We start from the raw sequence: 17726 nt of genomic DNA on the forward strand, positions 1-17726 counted from the left end.
TGAGATAGGGGGAGGGAGAAAGGCTGCGACTTGGGCCAGACCTATTCCGTCGTTATCGTCCCGACGATTAGTCCGGTACCGATATTATACCGTAAAATCCTCAAGAGAGAGAAAGATAGAGATAGAAAGAGAGAAAGATAGTACTTGCGTTAGCCGATACGGGGTTCTCCGTGTGCAAGTGCACTTCATGCACCGAGCTTTTATTTTCCACACGACGGGTGTGTGTATGTTTATATATATATATATATATATATATGACAGTTTCGCACGCGTGTACTATAAACGCGTGCACGCAACTCTGTAATCGCACGTTTCCCCACGCGGGGTGATCGGGGTGTGTTCGAAAGAGACGTATACGCTCGGGTGATGGACAGGAGAAGAAACAGGACGCTCTCGAAGAAAAACAAAGAAAACAAAAAGAAAGGAAGGAAGAAAGAGAGAGAAAGAGGGGGGGAGGGATTATGTTTCAGCGTGGGGATGCAAGACCCGTCCCAGAACCAACGGCAAAGTTCACGCGAACTTAGCCACACCCGAGGAAGATGTATATTTTTCTTTTCCACTTTTTTGGTCCCAGGACGTTGGCTCTGAGACACATCCGCGGTGTGAACACACGTTCCCGTCGACGATCATGCTCCGGGGTCACCCGATCTCGGCCGAACGGTACCGTTTGCGTGATAAGAAAGGAGTGGTCAAGTTAATCCGACGCTCTCTCGCATCTGGTGCACCGATCAAACTCGCAAATCCGGCGACAAGAGCCGATTAGAGGAAACGGTCCGACCGACCTTACTCCCGCGCCGACTTTTGTTAACTTATTATCATACCGAATACAATCGGCGGATTCAATCTTCGTTTTTTTTTGTTCCCGGATTCCCGGAGTAAAGTTACTACTTATTTTATCGGACAGGAGGAGTCAGTGTGCTCACCATATCACGGTATGGAGAGATGGTCGAGTGTGCGCCTGGTTCTCTCTCAACACGCTCGTGTTCCGAGGTTCACCGGCAAATTGGCTTGCGGGTGAAATCGTCTGACGACACTCTGGTCTCTCTCTGTTAAAGTAACATTGAGGGGGAGGGCTCTTTCGCACACTGCGACCGCACTGCGCATTAGGCTACAGTGGTATAGGTGGGCCGTGGGCCGCCCTGTTTGCCGTTGGTCGGGTGGAAAAGCGGAGAGTCCGGGTCCGAATCCGATTCTGTAGACCCTTCAACCTCCGAATCTGCAAGTTTGACTGGCACATAACAATAAGCATTACCATGTTACATACTGACAGAGAGATCAGGTGTGTGAAGATACAGAGAATAACATTGACCGTGATCTATTTACACGTCGCTTCTCGCATCATCCGGCCGGTTATGTACTCCCGGAAGCGGCGATATACTTCGGCTTTGATCGTCAAAGTTTAAGGCTAAGTTACGTTTGCGTGATAACAGCAACACGTTACCATATGCGGAGACATGTAAATACGGCGACGGGACGGCGGCGAATTTCACTCCCTGTCCCCGTCTTACAGAGTAGAAATGCGAGCTCGACTGAGAAGAATGGAGAGAGGCTGGAGCGCGATTATCCGGAGAAAATTGCACCACGGATACCGATTGAAATCCAGTGAAATTGACAATCTCTCGCCGAAACCTCCGTTTCTTCTCAGTGTCGCGCTGCGATGTCTACGGAAACGCGAATCAATCATCGGCAAACAAACTCGGTCTAGTTCAAGAGAGCCAGCCAGAAGGGTGGGTGAATTTTCAGTCACAATTCAAGGAGAAGAATGTCGTTCGCACGTGTCTTGAGGTTTATTAAAAAATAAGAACTTGCAAAAAACACACACGTAAATGGTGAGTCAGACGTACAAAACAGGATCTCTCATCTCGTGTATTACTACTAATAAGGCGAGTAAAAGAGCGTGTGTAGCAGGCGTAATCCGTCATTTCTTTTCCTGTTCTCTCGTTTCGATACGTGTATATGTGTGTGTATATATATATTTTTATGCATATAGATAGAGAATTAGTATTCCACGTCCGTGTATGCGTGATGAAGCGACTTATTTGCGCTATATGCTAGCTCGTGCGCAACCACCTCATCCGCAGTGCCAATTGTTCTGAAAACATCAGTCATACAACGAACGATATCACATAGTGCTCGATGGATCGCGCTAACGACGGGCCCTTAATTCTTTACAGGCAGAGATAGAGGATTCTCATTCAGAGATCGAAACGACTATAACTTCAGCCAGTTCAATTCCAGATGCTCGCGGATACGGTAAGATGACTTCACTTTATCGTCACACAGTCGCTGTGTTACCATCATTTTAACGTATTCGCGGCATCGCAAGTTGACCTCTGCGAAAGTATGACAAGTTAGGACCCCTGTTCTCTTAACTATTAAAATTGAAACAAGCGATTAGACAGAAAAGGAAAAAAAAAAGAGAAGTAGATTCATCGAGATAGACAAGTTTGAGTTTACCATCTTAAAGGCGGAAGATATCGAGAGTAATCTCAATTAAAGGACTACAAAGCTTCTTGATTAAAATGAAGATTATATGAAACAAACGGGAGTAAAGGCCCAATTGCAGGCGTAATTTGCATATATTTACATCAAATTCTGCAAACAGGCAGCGCGTCCGACAATAATGCTCGTTTTATAAAGTATGATCTCTCTACTTTGTTTTATTATGACTACTGATTATTTGTAATTTCGACCGAGGACGACCGCGATAAACGATCGAAACGTATCTAATTAATTCTCAAAGATTAAATAACGGGTTACCCGTTTGTGGAATTTAATGTCAATATATGCAAACTACATCTACAATTGGACTTTATTGTTCGTTTGTTTTATATAATTGAGAATAATGTCTTAGTTCAGAAGAGCATCATCGTCCGATACGATCAATACAATTGGGATGATGGCTCGCGATGAGAAAACACCTGAGAGAGGGAGAAAGATTAAGCGTATGTGGCACAGATTGAGCGAGGAAGAGTCTTTTCGAAGAATTTGGTCAAATATTCGGAGATTACGAGTTTTTTTCTTTTACTCTCAGACTAATATCGAGTAACCGACACAGACGAGATTCGAAGGAAACGACTATGTCGAGTTCGAAAATTCCTTCATTTATGCAAAACTGACACATTAAGTACACGAAAGTGTCACGCTATCACGGGACACGCAGGATGTTCCGCAGTCACCGGATGTCCTTTCGACCGTACAGATAAGCTGCAGATTATGGGAGGGAACTGGAGATTATTTCGACAGCGAAACGTCAATTATTAATGACGGATATTCGAGAATGACTACTTAAAAATTCTGGCGAGTCGGGCTTAGGAAACTTAAGTAGATATGAAAATTCGTCCTAATTCTAATTAGACTCAAATTGCATTCCAATTTAATTAAGAAGATATTTCACATATAAAAATTTAACAATATCAACTGAAGCTTTCTCGTAAAATGTTCACTGCGCTGAAATCGGCTTCGAATTTTGCTGCGGAATTTTGGGCGCGAGATATTTGGAGCTTCCGGGACATTCTGTACTTGTACGAGTGTCAGAATTGCCGAAAACCTTCGGTCGTCGGGCACGCATCGTGCGACCAGCTCGAACTTCAACTTTGCGAACGCACGTTTGCGTGCCCGAGAAAAGTCACGTTACGTTAAAGGTCACGTTATGTGCGTTTCGTCCGTTTTCTCGACCCTACCTTGCGAGAATAAAGTGCTTCGGAATGAAAGATAGGATGAGGCTTCGACAGGAAATTGCGTGACAGAACCGAGAGAGAGAGAGATAGAGAGAGAGAGAGAGATAGAGAGAGAGAGAGAAAGAGAGAGAGAGAAAGAGAGAGAGAGGGGAGGGAGGAACAGTCGACGAGACAGACTTATGCACACATAAACGTGAGTATGGTCATCGGTGTAGCGTAACACCGATTTCCAACGCGTGTCGATACAGTGCAATGTCTGTCCGAATCGTAACATCTGATCTGTCGAGAATCATTTAATCAAGCGCGCACGCGTCGGAAAGTTAAGTAACAACCGCCGATACGTATCCGGCTCGCTTATCCGCGTCGTCGAGCGTGGCGACTCGCTTATCTACGCGCGACGAAGTGTTTTCAACCACGTTTTTTCGCTCTACGTGAAAATTCACATGGACTAACGCGAATATCGGTGGTGCTTGGGAGAAAAGAAAATAACGAAAGAAAACGCGCGAATACTCTCTCTCGCATAATCAATGTTACAGATCCACAGAGAGAGATATTGCACACGGTATCGCATGTAACAAAAATATACAGGGAAGCAGCAATTATAGCCCGAATTGCGCTCGATGGAAAACCTATCGTGGAACCCTGCCATGGAATTAGCGGTTAAAGACGAGGAGGGGGGGGGGGAAGGAAGGAATTTCAAAAATTGGCGCACAAAAGTCGATTGGAGTGGCTCCGTAAAGACAACACGAGTGAGTACGACGACGCCGCACGCGTTTTGGATCACGAGCGACTTCCCGACGAGTGGGGGNTTTTCGCTTTTTTGTTGAGCGAGCGCGAGGGAGAAACGCGCGCAGGAAGCCAGCGAAAAAGAAGCGCGCGTCCGATACAAAATGGTAACCGATAAAAAATTTCGGGCTGGGAGAGGCAGGGTCGTTTTTGGGGTAAAACGATGGTCAGTGGTTGTGGTAATGACGATGATGATGATGATGATGATGAGATGATGATGATGGTGGTTGTGGTGGTGATGATGGTTTTTGTTGTTGTCGCTAACTGCTGGCGGAGGGTAACGGCGAGAAGAGAAAGAGCGGTCGGTGTGATGTAATTAAAGAAACACGCAACACACGTCGTTTTTTTGTGAATTCCACAAGTACATTGTTATTACACATTTCTCTTAATATCCATTATTATTATTATCATTAGCATCATTGCGGTTATTATTCATATAATCCTTAATCCGAAAACACGGCGGTTCTCAGCGAAAAAAAGAAGAGACGTAGAGGGAAGGTAAGAGAAGAGAGAAAAAAAAACGGCTTATACAAGTGTCTACGCTCGAGAGAAAACGAAAGTGCGATTATTACAGGCTACAACTCGGGCATAATTAACGACGATTATTACTTGTCCCTTGTCATGTCGGATAATCCGTGTTACTTTTTTTTTCTTTTTTTTTTTTTCATTTTTCCTTCCTTACGTCGGAGTTAATTCTACGTTAATAAAATGATTACGTTACTATATACCCTAACGATAAATGGTCGCACGGCCCACTTAAGTTTTCCCATACGCAATCGACGCATTCTGCGGATCCAAGTCCGATTATAATTATCTTCCTTTTTCGCCCGTTAAAACGTTGAGGTAATGTGAAAACGGATACTTTTCAACGATCAAACCCGCACGCTTACTACCCACCCATTAGAACTTCCTCATTGCAGGTTGAAGAATTTCGGTAAAAGCTACTTTTATTAGGCGCGCGAATACAACTACGGTCCACTAAATTGCTTCGCGAGTATGTTTAACATACAAGGTCTCTAAACACTTTTCCACGTTCGCAATAGACCGACGATAAAAACCAATCGTATTCGCGAATAACGACTCTGATTATGTATTTGTAAGCGTATTAGTACGTACATTTAATAGAACACGCATCTACGTGTACAAGAATATGCGGTGTGATAATAGTGCACATCGAAAAAATACATTTTACAAGTAACATACAGAGAGAGAGAGAGAGAGAGAGAGAGAGAGAGAGAGAGAGAGAGAGAGAGAGAGAGGAGTTGACACACATATACATATATCTGATATATACTATTGTAACTCATTTTAAATTTGTTGTATATATTAGATATATGTACATTGGAGTGCAATTATTTAATACGTGTACAAATACATTTTCGAATTCGCGACTGTATCATTCTCCCGGAGAGCGATCATACAAAAACAACCGGTGTGAAAAGTAACAATGGAATACTGCAGGTCGCGGCGACACAAACGCGTATCTCTCATAATTCGTCGGTCCCGTCATATTCAAGATACAATATCACTCGCTCGACGGGCTCGCGTATTTCCGCATTTCTCTCAGAGCCAAGCTCCCCCTCTCGGAAAGGGTCGCGCGTCGCGTTCATCCCCTCGAAAGAAACAGAGTCCCGATCGAGACGACACGCGCGCGATCTCTTCCTTCCTCACCGAAATCGCGAGGCGCATTCCTACTTAGCGAGATCGCATTTCCGCAATTGCTCACTTGTAGACGTTCCCGCCATTTCGCCGCGAGAATGTCCGCGCTACCTCTCCCGACGAGATACGTCGTCTCGACCTAATGATAAGCGACGACGAGGGAGGACTCGGCGCGCGTTCCTCTGCTGCGCGAGACCGCGTCCACGCGCGCGCGGAGAGAGACCGAGTCGAGATCGGAGGTATCGTATGGATTATTTTTTTCTTTGCTCTTCCCTACGCGATGAACACGCCGCATAGCGATATCGGAGTGTGTGTGCGTGTATGTATATGTGTCGATCATTCATTCGAGAGCGACTCCCGCAGAGAGGTGCGTCGTGTACGCGCGACACGGAGGGAGCGCGTCGTCGTCTATCGATCGTTACGCAGCGGCGAGAAGCAGGGGTGCGTCATCGTCACAGAAAAACCGAAAGCACCACCCGACAAAGTGTATATGTGTGTGTGTGTGTGTGTGTGTGTGTGTAGGTGTGTGTAGGTGTGTTACGTGTCTATCAGATGGTGATGGCGCGTCACCGCAAGAGAATACCGCTCCACCGGGACGCTCGTCGATCCCGAACGAAATCAAGCGGGGGGAAAAAAAGCGAAAGAGAGCCCAGACTCGGAGAGTCCATGTGATTCCGAGGGGCCGGCTAAGATCAACGTTCGCACCGGAGCAACATTAATCCGTCAAGGATCGAGGAGTTTCCGCGGTGTAGCTACACGTATATATCATCGAGTCCTTACGACGAGGATAATCCTATCTGATTTTATACAAGTGTATGAAGGCGGGAGGGACAGAGAAAGAAAGAGAGAAGGGGGTGTGTGAGTAAGGGAGAGCAAAGGGATCGATGAGAATCTCGAGGAGAAGGTCGGACAGTCGCGGGGCGAGTGGGAGNGGGGGGGAGAATTCGTGTAATTCTGAAAAAAAGTTCTGCATGATATCACTGTGACTTGACGGCTGAGACTCATTTGGTGTGTTTCTGAGATATACTGTTCATTTCTCCGGTTCTTTTTTTTTTCTTTTTATTATTTTTCTTATTGGGCGTTTTTATTTCCGTAATAGAGCGCACTGCGACGGGTAGCATTCGTTCGCATAGAGCGGGCGGCAGATCTTCGCGCGTGCAGATCAACAGACGGCCAAGAGTATCTCGGTTCCGAGGCTTCCTGCTAGCCGACGGATAGACGACCCGACCGACGAACTATAGATCCGACCGATCCGAGCCCGACGCGACGATTTAGTATGGTGCGAACCGGCGCGACGGCGATGGGCCTCGTAATCCCGGTCTGGTAACCAAAATTAAGCCACGTCAGTCATACGAGATCGATAGGTATACGTTCAAAGCACGGGCAATTACAGATTAAATATATGTAAAGATGATCTATATATACATATATAAATATTTAAATAGTAAGAGAGGGGAGAAAAAACTGAAGGGAGAGAGAAAGAGAGAGAGAGATAGCTCGTAGAGATCAAAAGATTGCGAGTAGACAAGTGAGATTTTTTTCCAGAAAAAGATAACAAAACAAAGATAGAACAGAGGGATGGATATACAGCAGCTCGGAGAATACCTCGTTTTCATCGCTAACTTGTCGTTAATTTGTTCGATTCGCAGTAAGTGGGATAATCGCGCAATTCAGACTTCAGATGTTTTTCCTTGTCAAGTTTTTTTTTCTTTTTTCGCTTTACGAGCGCTCTTCCTTATGAAACATCGTATCTCTCAAGGTACACATCCTTTTGTCTCTTACTCGCGCGCGTTCGTTCCAGCGACGAACAATTTGCGAATGGGAAAATTTCTATTCTTGAGAATCGCGGCATCGATGCATCTGACGACACGCGTTTTATCCTACTTGACTGGCCAATGTCGCTTACAATTTCTCTTACCGCCGATGTTTCATAACGGTGAGAGAATGTGTTGGAGCGGGCGAACAACAATGTACCGTGTTTTAGACGTTTCACCGCGTTTGATAATCGTAACATAAAGAAGAGAGCGGTTTTTATTGGTTCCACGTATATACATACACCGTACGCTGCACGTACATGTACGCGTACACGTAGAACTAATGTATTTAAATCGCGGTTCACAAGAGCAAGGATTTCAATTCGGGCATGGTGGTATCTTATGTGACCCAGTGTCAGTTTTACTCTACTTACCTACGTTCCTCAAACGAATCTCGGCTGAAGTCCTCGTACATGCCTCTACTATAACAGCGGTATAATAAATAATCGAATCTACCAATGGTATCAGATCAATATATACCATATACTGGCTCCCTTGTCCAAGGCTTAACTTTGTGAATTAGTCCCTGTATATTTACGTGCAAGGAAATGAGAGAGAGAGAGAGAGAGAAGGGGTGGGGGTAGAAAGATACAGAGAGACAGAAAGAAAGAGGTAGAGAAAGAGTCACGTGCCTCGCCTAATATGACTGGTCGAGTTGGGAATCAGGATGGAATGTATCGTGGTCGCGCAACTATCGCGAGAGACGGAGAGAGAAAGAACCTATATATCGATACTGTGCGCAAGTTGTTACACGTTACGTGTCAAAGTATTGCCGCGGAACTTCCTATCTTTCTACTATATCGAACCACACATACAACACACATACACGCGCGCGAGTAAAGGAGAAACTTCGACGAGCGGAGCCGGGAGGCCTTCTTCGATGTACGATTAGAAATCGTTTGCAGACTCGCGAGCACAGAGACGCAACATGGGTATTCAACTACAGCCTACGTAGAGAGAGAGAGAGAGAGAATGGAGTGGAGTGCAAGTAACTAAGTGATTATTCGCCATCTGTATACCTCGATCGACACGATTCGAGATACTAACTTGCCAAGAGGGGTGTGGAAGAACGAGTAAGGGGAGCTGACGGAGAACGGAAGGTGTGTAGCTAGTCATATGAGGCAGGCAGCGGTAAGACTGGATTTTTCACCCATGCGACTTGCAAATCACAACGCTTCGCAAAAAAACAACGAGAATATGTTTGTATATGTCAATGGGTGTGTGTATGTGTGTTCGTTGTATTGTTTAAGAGCCACTTGCAGCCCAGGCTGGGATTGTATGGGGGTAATAAGGTAACGTGCAACAACAAATTCAAAGTATTTAGAAAAACTGAGAAATTCAATCAATTCTGTTTCTATTTGAACGTTTTGCGAATGGATTTACATACATGAAGAGCTTTGAACCTCGTGAGTAGAAGTCAGCTTCAAGAACCATGGATTTGTGAATTTCGTGGAAACACAAAACTGGAATGCTCCGCACGCGTTCAATTTACTCTGTTCGCCTCGTGTGAAATTTCGACGTTCCGTTTCTCACCACGGATACAGATTCAAGATAACCGCGGGACTTGGAGCGCGACTCGAATTTGCTTTATACGCGAAGAATATCTCGTTTACACGCGGACACGGAAGAATTTCCTCCCGTCTATTGGCATGATTATATCAACAATGAATAAAAAATCGAACGAAAACACGTTGTATAATTCAAAACACCAGTAAATTAGACTTTATATGTTAAATAAAATTGTGAAATATACATATATTATACACGAAAACTAGAACAAATTGTTCAACTTCATATTAATATTCAAGAAGAAAGAAATAAAGTGATAAAGTGCTATCTATCCGAGACATATTTAATGTTACCAACGACCGGAACTGTGCGAACTAGTATGTTACTTTGCCGTCAATCTTTGTACTTGCAAGTTGATAAAAGGAAAAAAAAAAGAAAGAAAATCGAGCCCTCGCGCCAAAAGCCGAATCGACGTTATTATTATTATTATTAAAAAAAAATAGTAACGGAAAGAAAAGGAAATGCGCTGTTTATTATGCGTGTGATCGCAAAGTTGACGAAACTGGATTGTAAAGATTACAAAAGGAAATGCCGATGTATGTACAAACTTACTGTCCAATTCGTCTGGAGAGCTGGTTTCTACTTACGACACGTTTCAAAGACAATCGATTCGAGGCGCCATTCCTGAAAATCGCGCCAGCCCTGTTTCTTTTTTTCTTTCGTAATCTTTTTGTTTTTTTCTCTATCTACACCGCACGAGAGTTCGTTTTAAAATTGCAGATCGCATCCTGGCTCGCGCGGATCGGTAGTGCGATCACAAGAAATTCTAGTTCGCATTCCTTAGGAACGTTTCTTCATCCCAGGCCTCCGCGCCACTCCCGGTCGAGTGATGTACGTAATAGGGAGCGCTTGAAACACAAAGGATTTATGAGAGACATACAGGCCAATCTCGCAGTTAATGCCATGGAACAAGAGAGTCTATGAACTAGGACATCCCTAGAAGAGCAGTCGACATGTTCAAGGCACAATCAGTCGAGACCCGAGTCGAGGCCCACCGAGGACGCAGAGAGAGACAAATATGCGGGCTGCTGTGTATACTTTTGACGCGCATTGGTTGCAGCGACAAGAACGAGGCGTGACTACTCGCTAACAAAATTGAGTCAAAGACTTACTCTTGTACGACTTGAACGCTGACCCGGGACTGTCTCTCTAGGGTTGCCCGCGTTCATGGACAAAGATGGTACGCAGCCTGAGGTGCACTGAAATTTAGAATGTACAGAAACGTCCAAGCGTTATATATTAACATTTCACTACGACGGAGTCTTGCACTCATGTGGGCATCGGGTCGACACTCGAACGTGTGCATCAAAAAGGAAAAAAAAAAAAAAGAAAAGAAAGAAAAAAGAAAGAAAAAAAGAAAAACAATACTATTATTTTTTCTCAGAATCTTAAGTACAAGTAATAATATGCGTAATAACAAAGCGATAAAAACAGTCATGCTTTGTGTCCCGCAATGATACCGTTGCAGCACAAGTGTGTGTGCAAGTCTTTACCACACGCAAAATTTCACGAAACTTCCGACAGCGAAAGGTTACAAACCAAAGAACAAGGTAAAACAAAATGTAGAAACACTGGATAGTAGTTCGGTAGTTTTTGAACGTAAAGTGCCAAAGAGCCGGAAGTTTACTTGTAAACAAAGTAGCGTGGAAAATTATCAGAATCCCGCGATCGCGTCAGACAGCCTACCGTAGACTTAAACACTCGCTATTTTGTGGTAAAACCATGTAAACGAGAAAAAAAACCAAGGAGAAATATACTGTAAGAAGGAGACGAATCAACATGGCGAGAGAAAGAAAGTGTACGATAGACTAGAAAAAAATGTCGACGAATCACCGAACCCCAATTCGCATGAGCTGTTAATCCAGCCTGGAACGTTCACAATGTTAAGTCGGACGAATGGGCAGTCGGCTACGCCGGGTACCTACTCACCTGAACCGGCCGTTGTTGCCACTCGGAGGGGGTGATCGGCGGCTGAACATGCCATACTCGTTTCCGCGGGAGAAGCCAGTGTCTCGCATGGATCCCATACCTAGAGGAGGCATAGCAGGCATTGGGTCTCGTCTGGGTGGTAGAGGTGGCATTGACATTGGTGGAAAGTCTAGCCCGCACATGGAAGTTCCCATGTCACAGGGCCCTGTCATACCCGTAAACCGCCTCTCGTAGAGATCCCTGGTGTCCTCGAAGCCTCTCCTGTCGTAGTAGCTTTCATAGTCCTGTAGAGATGAGCAAAATCCCCGTCGGGAATTAATAGACGGAAGGGTGTCCCGGAGACCGACCAGCTGTGCGATCGGTCGTTTGCCAAGGCGAACGACGAACCCAGCTGATCCAGGATCGCATCACTATTGATGACGATGCACTTTATGGAGATTAGAGACGGTAAGAAAACTCACCCCAAAGCGGCCACCACCCATGAGGCGGTCCCTCAGGAATGGCGGTGGCGGTGGGGGCGGGTAGGGGTCGCGACCAAACATTCGGTCTCTGTATCCATTCCTGTCCGGTCCACCGCCCATTCCACCCTTGGGACACTCTTTCGACCAGTGGCCGCCTCTGCCGCAACGATAGCATTGTTCGGGATCGCCCATTCCTGGCCTCTGTCGTACACGGCTGGTGGATATCTGCACCTTCATCGGTTGTCCATCGACGATCTGCCCGTTCAGCTCCTTAATGGCGTCATTGACATCGCCGGTCGCCTCCAGATGGACGAAGCCGTAGTTCCGTACGATGTCGCATTCGACGACTGTGCCGTACTTGGCGAAGAGCTCGCGCACTTGAGGCGCCTTCGTGTTGTCCGTGAGATTGCCGACAAAGATCTTCGTCGTGGGGGTGTTCGGCCCCTTACGACTTTTTGCAGCCTCGCACTTGATCGGTTGCCCATGGACCATATGCCCGTTCAGATTCTGAATCGCATTCCTCCCTGCCTCCTCGTTCTCCATATGCTGTGCCGGGCAACAACAAAGTGCGATTTGCGTTAACGTCATCTGTCAGGTCGCGCTCGATCCGAAGATCTCGTCTCTACGAGGATATGCACAACAAAGGCTACTTACCACAAAGCCATAATTTTTTACCACGTCGCACTCGACGACTTTTCCATATTTCTCGAACAACGGCTTGATGTCGGCGTTCGAGGTCTTGTCGGCTAAATTGCCGATGAAGATTTTAAATGTGCCAACGCTGCTAAAACCCGGCATTTTGTGGCTCGTACGAGAACCTAAGTGTTACAAAGATGCACGTTTAGTACAGCGACTCACATACACCTATATTTGTCTCGTTCCGCTATCTATTCCTTTATAACTTAGCTTAAGTTCTCCTTCAACTATCAATATCGTTACTTCTTATATATTCATTTAAATATTAATTAATTTTATTCAAATTCATTCGTTGCAATATCAGATTTATTCCTTTTAGCTGAAGTAGGTTGCACTTTTCTTTTTAGAATGATACAAATATGTACAGTCGTGGACAGAAAAGTTGTCCCATTAGGCACAGTGAGATATCGAAAATTTCGAATTTGAAATATCTATATTCATTTCTGAATATTCATGCATCATGAATGCTAATTATTCTGTGACAAGGATGCTCAAAGCAGCAGTCATGATACACGAATATTTAAAAAAAATACACCTAGTTCGAAATTTCTAATATCACCGTGCCTAATGGAACAACTTTTTTGAGACGATCTTTCTGTCTACGACTGCAACCTAGCGTTGAAAGGAGAAGGAAACAAGTTCTGATATAATACTAGTTTAGATAAGAAAAAAAATGAGTTCTATTCTGGACGTATCGAACGCTAAATATGCCCTTCTAATTTTCAAGGCTAAAGCAACGTTAGGCCAATATTTTATTTGTCTTATGAGTTTGTCGGATAAAGAATTTTTTTGGATAATCGGAGATAGTGTTAAGGATCTCAGAAATTCTTTATCCGATAACACTCGTCGTACAACAAATGAAATCTCAACTTAAAGTCTGCAGCGCACGGTGCTTGTTTTCGTGCCAGATCTGGTGAGATCTAGGGATATACTAGAAATGTCTGATTGGCGTATTTCCATTCAGCAGGCAAAAACGCACCATCTGTCTCGAACTTGACACATGACGCTAGTAGGGTCAATCACAGGACAGTTGCAACATTTTTTTTTCCCCGATTAGTTTCGTAATACATCTCGTCCTATGATTGACTGTACAATAAATTCCATTAATATTATGCCATTCCCTAGGCATAGTAACCTTGAAAATTTCCAATTAAACGCATTATTTTTTTAACATTTACATATATACTGTGTGTACGTATTCACAACTGACACTTTGGAGATTCGTTGCCGATTCATTAAATTATTAACAATCATGATGCGCAAATAATGCTCTTGAAAATTCTCGATGTCATTACACCTAGGAAATAATAAATTGTTTTAGTTCTATTAATGGAATTTACCGTACGGTCAACGTAATATCCAATAGAAAAACATATTTCTCGATAATTAAAAAAAGAAAATCTCGGACGCCGAAAACGTAGCAAAATTTGTCGGGGGGGGAGAGGGGGGGGGTGTTGAAACTTTCACTACATCGACTGGAGAAACAAAAAAACTTGGAATTAAAAGAGCACACTAGCTACTTCGATATGTGTTCAGAATAGGGTCCCTATTTGGTGTTTTTCTTGGCTGTACTCCTGAACTGGTGCAACAAGTCCGAGTGAGACAAGTATATTTTCGATCTGTTCTTTTTAGCTGCACTGCTAAACCGGTGTAATAAGTTAGGACGGGACAAAATATACACCTTTCGCACTCTAACTTATCGCACCGGCAGCTAAAAAGAATAGACCATTCGTCTCGTTTTAACTTATTGCGACAGTTCAACAGCGCAGCTAAAAAGAACAAACCAATTATCACACAATCAACTAAATGCAAGAATTACGCATACATTGATAACACGAGTAACAACACTGTTCTTTCACACACGGGCAACGATCAAACCGCACTGCGAACAATTTTCAGGGTCGCACGAGAAGGTGTTAGAATTACACTCCTGAGACGCGTCGCGTGAAGTTATTTCCCTGCTAACGAATTCATCCCCACTACGTCGACTCCGCCATAGATTTCCGTGGATGCGCTAGGCGGCTGCGTCGCGTTGCCGAAGCGAGACGCGAAGCCGGCGTGATGGCCGGCGAGAGCGTGGGTCCTGACGATACACACGTACACGAGACGACATCGATCGCGTTTTTTTTTTCACACGTGAACAATGCAAGATTCACTTTCCTGCATGGACTTCCGTAGCGCCAGAAGTCCGAACTCGCCGGAAATAATGCCGCTCCTACGTCGCGACGCCATTACGTGACATGATCATATTAATATTTATTTATGAAGGTCGCGCGTGCGGTAAATTTCGATCGAAAATTTCGCTCGGCGAGTACGATATCCCTGAGACTATTCCCCGCCTGTCGCGTCCGATCTCTCCTCTTCCTGTTTCTCTCTCGTTCGCTCGCATCGCTCGATGACGCATCCCGAGATGGCGCCCCTTCAGCAACAAATAGAAGAAACGGACGCGATTGTTTAGCGCGATCCTGACACCTCGTATTCTCTCGTTTCTCCATCTTGCTCTGCTCACGACAGAGAGCGATAATCGGCGAATCGACGCGCGCGAAAACTCGCGAGGGCCACGTATTCTCCAAGATACCCGCTCTCCCGGCGTGCCCGCGCATCGCGAAAGGACGCCATAGGAGAGCGCATGGCTGCGGAGAAAACGCTCCCACGGCACGGCGGTGAAAGTACCTGCTCGCAGTGCTCGAACGCCGGGCGTTCCTCGCGAATTTCGACACGCGGACGATACTCCGCGGGACGTAACCGAGCCGGGCGGCACTCGCTGGATATTAATCGCGCTCTACTCACCAGGAACAACGATGATCAAACGGACACTCGGAAACGACGCCGGCCTTCGCTGCGCACGACTTTTCACAAGAGAACGCAATCTAGTAATGGCGTCGCGCTCGTCGCGCCCACTCGGCTAGTTTCGGCCGGTCTCGGTCGCTGGCGGCGCGACGCGCTGCGCCGGCTGCCGAGCGCCGACGGAAACGCACGAGTCGAGACGCCAGATGGACGAACGCGGGAGAATCATGATACGCTCTTCTCCACTCGTTCTCTCTCTCGCTCTCAATCGCCGCCATCTTTCCGAATTATTCAATCGAAAACGTCACGCTCGTTCGTAGTGTGCGTTAAACAGAGCGGGAAGAGACGATACATACATACGCGCTATGCACGTCGCGCCCTGCTATTATTATGTGTCGTTTTTTTCTCGCGAGGGTCTCGATGTGCCAAACGATAATGGCGTCACGGCGTTCTTTCCCTCTTTCTCATTTGGGATTAAATCAATGAGACGTCTGCGAGAACAAGAACGGTCCCGCGTAGCGCTGATAGATTTGTCGGAAGTAATCGTCGAGATATTGAAAGGAAAAGAGGATACACAAGTACTACAGATAATCACGATTAAGCGATAATCTAATCTCCGGCAACGTCAGAGGCGTCAACGCGGAGAGATCGCCTGCTGCGGCGCAATACGCAAAAGCAGCTGGTTATTCGTTCGACGATTTCGGTAAACACGGAGTATCTCTAAGCATTTTCGCGCGATATTTTTAGGCGTAACGTCAGAGCGATGCGAGCGTATTGTTCGAGTCGGTCGAGTGAAGCGAATTATTTACCTACGGTCTGTTCTTTTTGGCTGAACTAGATGCACCGGTTGAAGAAATTTACGCACACTGAAGCGTGAGAATCTCGTATGTACGGTTCATACGCTTCAATGTGTACGTATGTATATTTCCTGAACTAGTGCAACCAGTTCAACTAAAAAAGACAAACCACCGAGCGGAGATTAAACAGAAATTGCCAACATTCGACCGAATTCCTCGACTCGGCCAATCGGTGCAACTTTCAGTCGTTCGAACGGGCGCATATTTGCGAATAATGTAGCTGGCGGTCGGCCAAGTCGCCAAGTTCACGCGTGCGTCGCGAAAGAATCCGCAATAATTGGAAACTTGCCGCGGTCGTGTATTATGAAGAGTATATTATTAACCCCGGGGCGCGAAAACAAGCGCGTCATCGCGACGACCGGGGGAATGTACACAAGAGCGAGCATTTGCGGAGCGAACGCTCGCGCGATCATGATCGCCGATTAAATTGTAGACTCGAGAAATACGCGCGATATATGCGTCTCGCATCGATTCGACGGCGGAGTCGCGCCGCCACGGCACAAGCTGCGTGGAAAATTACTGCAGCCGGACGGAGAGAGATCGAACGAGCGTGCGACGAGGACGGAGAAAGGAGAGCGAGAGAGAGATTCGTAGGACGACGAGAGGCGCGTCATTACCGTCGATAAGTTTTATCTCGGCGCGAGACAAACACAACTGCCGTAATTCGTGACGCCCGACGCCACGAAAATACGCGAATGAGACGATTCCCACCTGTGCTCATAGTTCCCGACGATGAGCATAAAATGCGTTTTTACGCTCAGCCGCGTTGGATAAATTTCTATATTATATCCGTAACTGTACTTCCCCTCCTTCCCCCGAGATATGTTCCGATCGATAACCCGCCGAAAAAAGAAGGTGAGGAAACGAGACGCGCAAGCCGATGTGATGTTTGGACGGGTTTAAGCTGCGACAACGTAGATGCGCAAAAATGACTGTCTTTCTCTCTCTCTCTCTCTCTCTTTCTCGTGACAGAAACGCGGCAAACGCAGCGTGGGTTACACGTAGGGCGTCTCGTCGGCCCCGGCGACAAAGAAAGCGGAGACGAGGAGCAACGAAGTACGACACACCGGGGCGACTAGTCCGGTCGCGCGTCGGGTGTTCGACGGAATTCGGTTCAGGGTGAATCGCCGGACACCGGCGACGGGCCGAATGGCGTGTGAGGCCGTTCGAGGCGACGCACCGCCGCCGTGTGTACGCGGTGGCCGATCAGTTTCCGATCGCGTTCCTGCGGATATTCGCGCGCGAGCGGGCGCACGAGGTTTCTGAGCGGCGTCGGGTACTCACCGAGTCAGTGTCTCCGTAAAATCGCGCGATTCACAGCAGGACGCGAAAACACACGCTTCTTCTCCGGATAAAAGATGGCAGAGAGAAACGGGCGAACTGAGAAGTGTGTGTGCGGACCACGGCGCGCGTCCCTCCCGACACTTCCGATCCCAGAGTCCCCACGATTGCCAACCTAAGCGTGACCTAACCTAAGCTGGCCCACTA

At 46.2% G+C, this 17726-nt stretch overlaps 1 protein-coding gene across 15 annotated transcripts in view; it reads right to left on the reverse strand.

The window, feature by feature from the left end:
* The window catches only part of LOC106749200 (RNA-binding protein lark), an 18584-nt gene extending 923 nt beyond the window's left edge, over positions 1-17661 (reverse strand). Inside the window, exons 1-7 of one of the 15 annotated variants that reach the window (XR_001374822.1) lie at positions 15385-15490; positions 12553-12716; positions 11899-12444; positions 11652-11721; positions 11438-11537; positions 10621-10707; positions 1139-1228 (exon numbers count right to left, since the gene is read on the reverse strand). Coding sequence is in view for 9 of the 15 variants with exons in the window: in XM_014628396.1 (XP_014483882.1) it covers positions 1999-2092; positions 8314-8361; positions 11438-11721; positions 11899-12444; positions 12553-12696 (1116 nt within the window). In the remaining 6 variants the exon portion in view is untranslated. Of the gene's footprint in view, positions 1-1104; positions 1229-1763; positions 2093-4845; positions 7446-8313; positions 8362-10024; positions 10357-10620; positions 10708-11437; positions 11722-11898; positions 12445-12552; positions 12717-15384; positions 15491-17522 lie in introns of those variants that run through there. The other 14 variants (XR_001374826.1, XM_014628401.1, XR_001374821.1 and 11 more) reach the window with 14 other exon arrangements.
* Positions 17662-17726: the final 65 nt, after the last annotated feature.

The sequence above is a fragment of the Dinoponera quadriceps genome, unplaced genomic scaffold (assembly GCF_001313825.1).
Source record: "Dinoponera quadriceps isolate SergipeBrazil2010 unplaced genomic scaffold, ASM131382v1 scaffold2952, whole genome shotgun sequence".
NCBI lineage: Eukaryota > Metazoa > Arthropoda > Insecta > Hymenoptera > Formicidae > Dinoponera > Dinoponera quadriceps.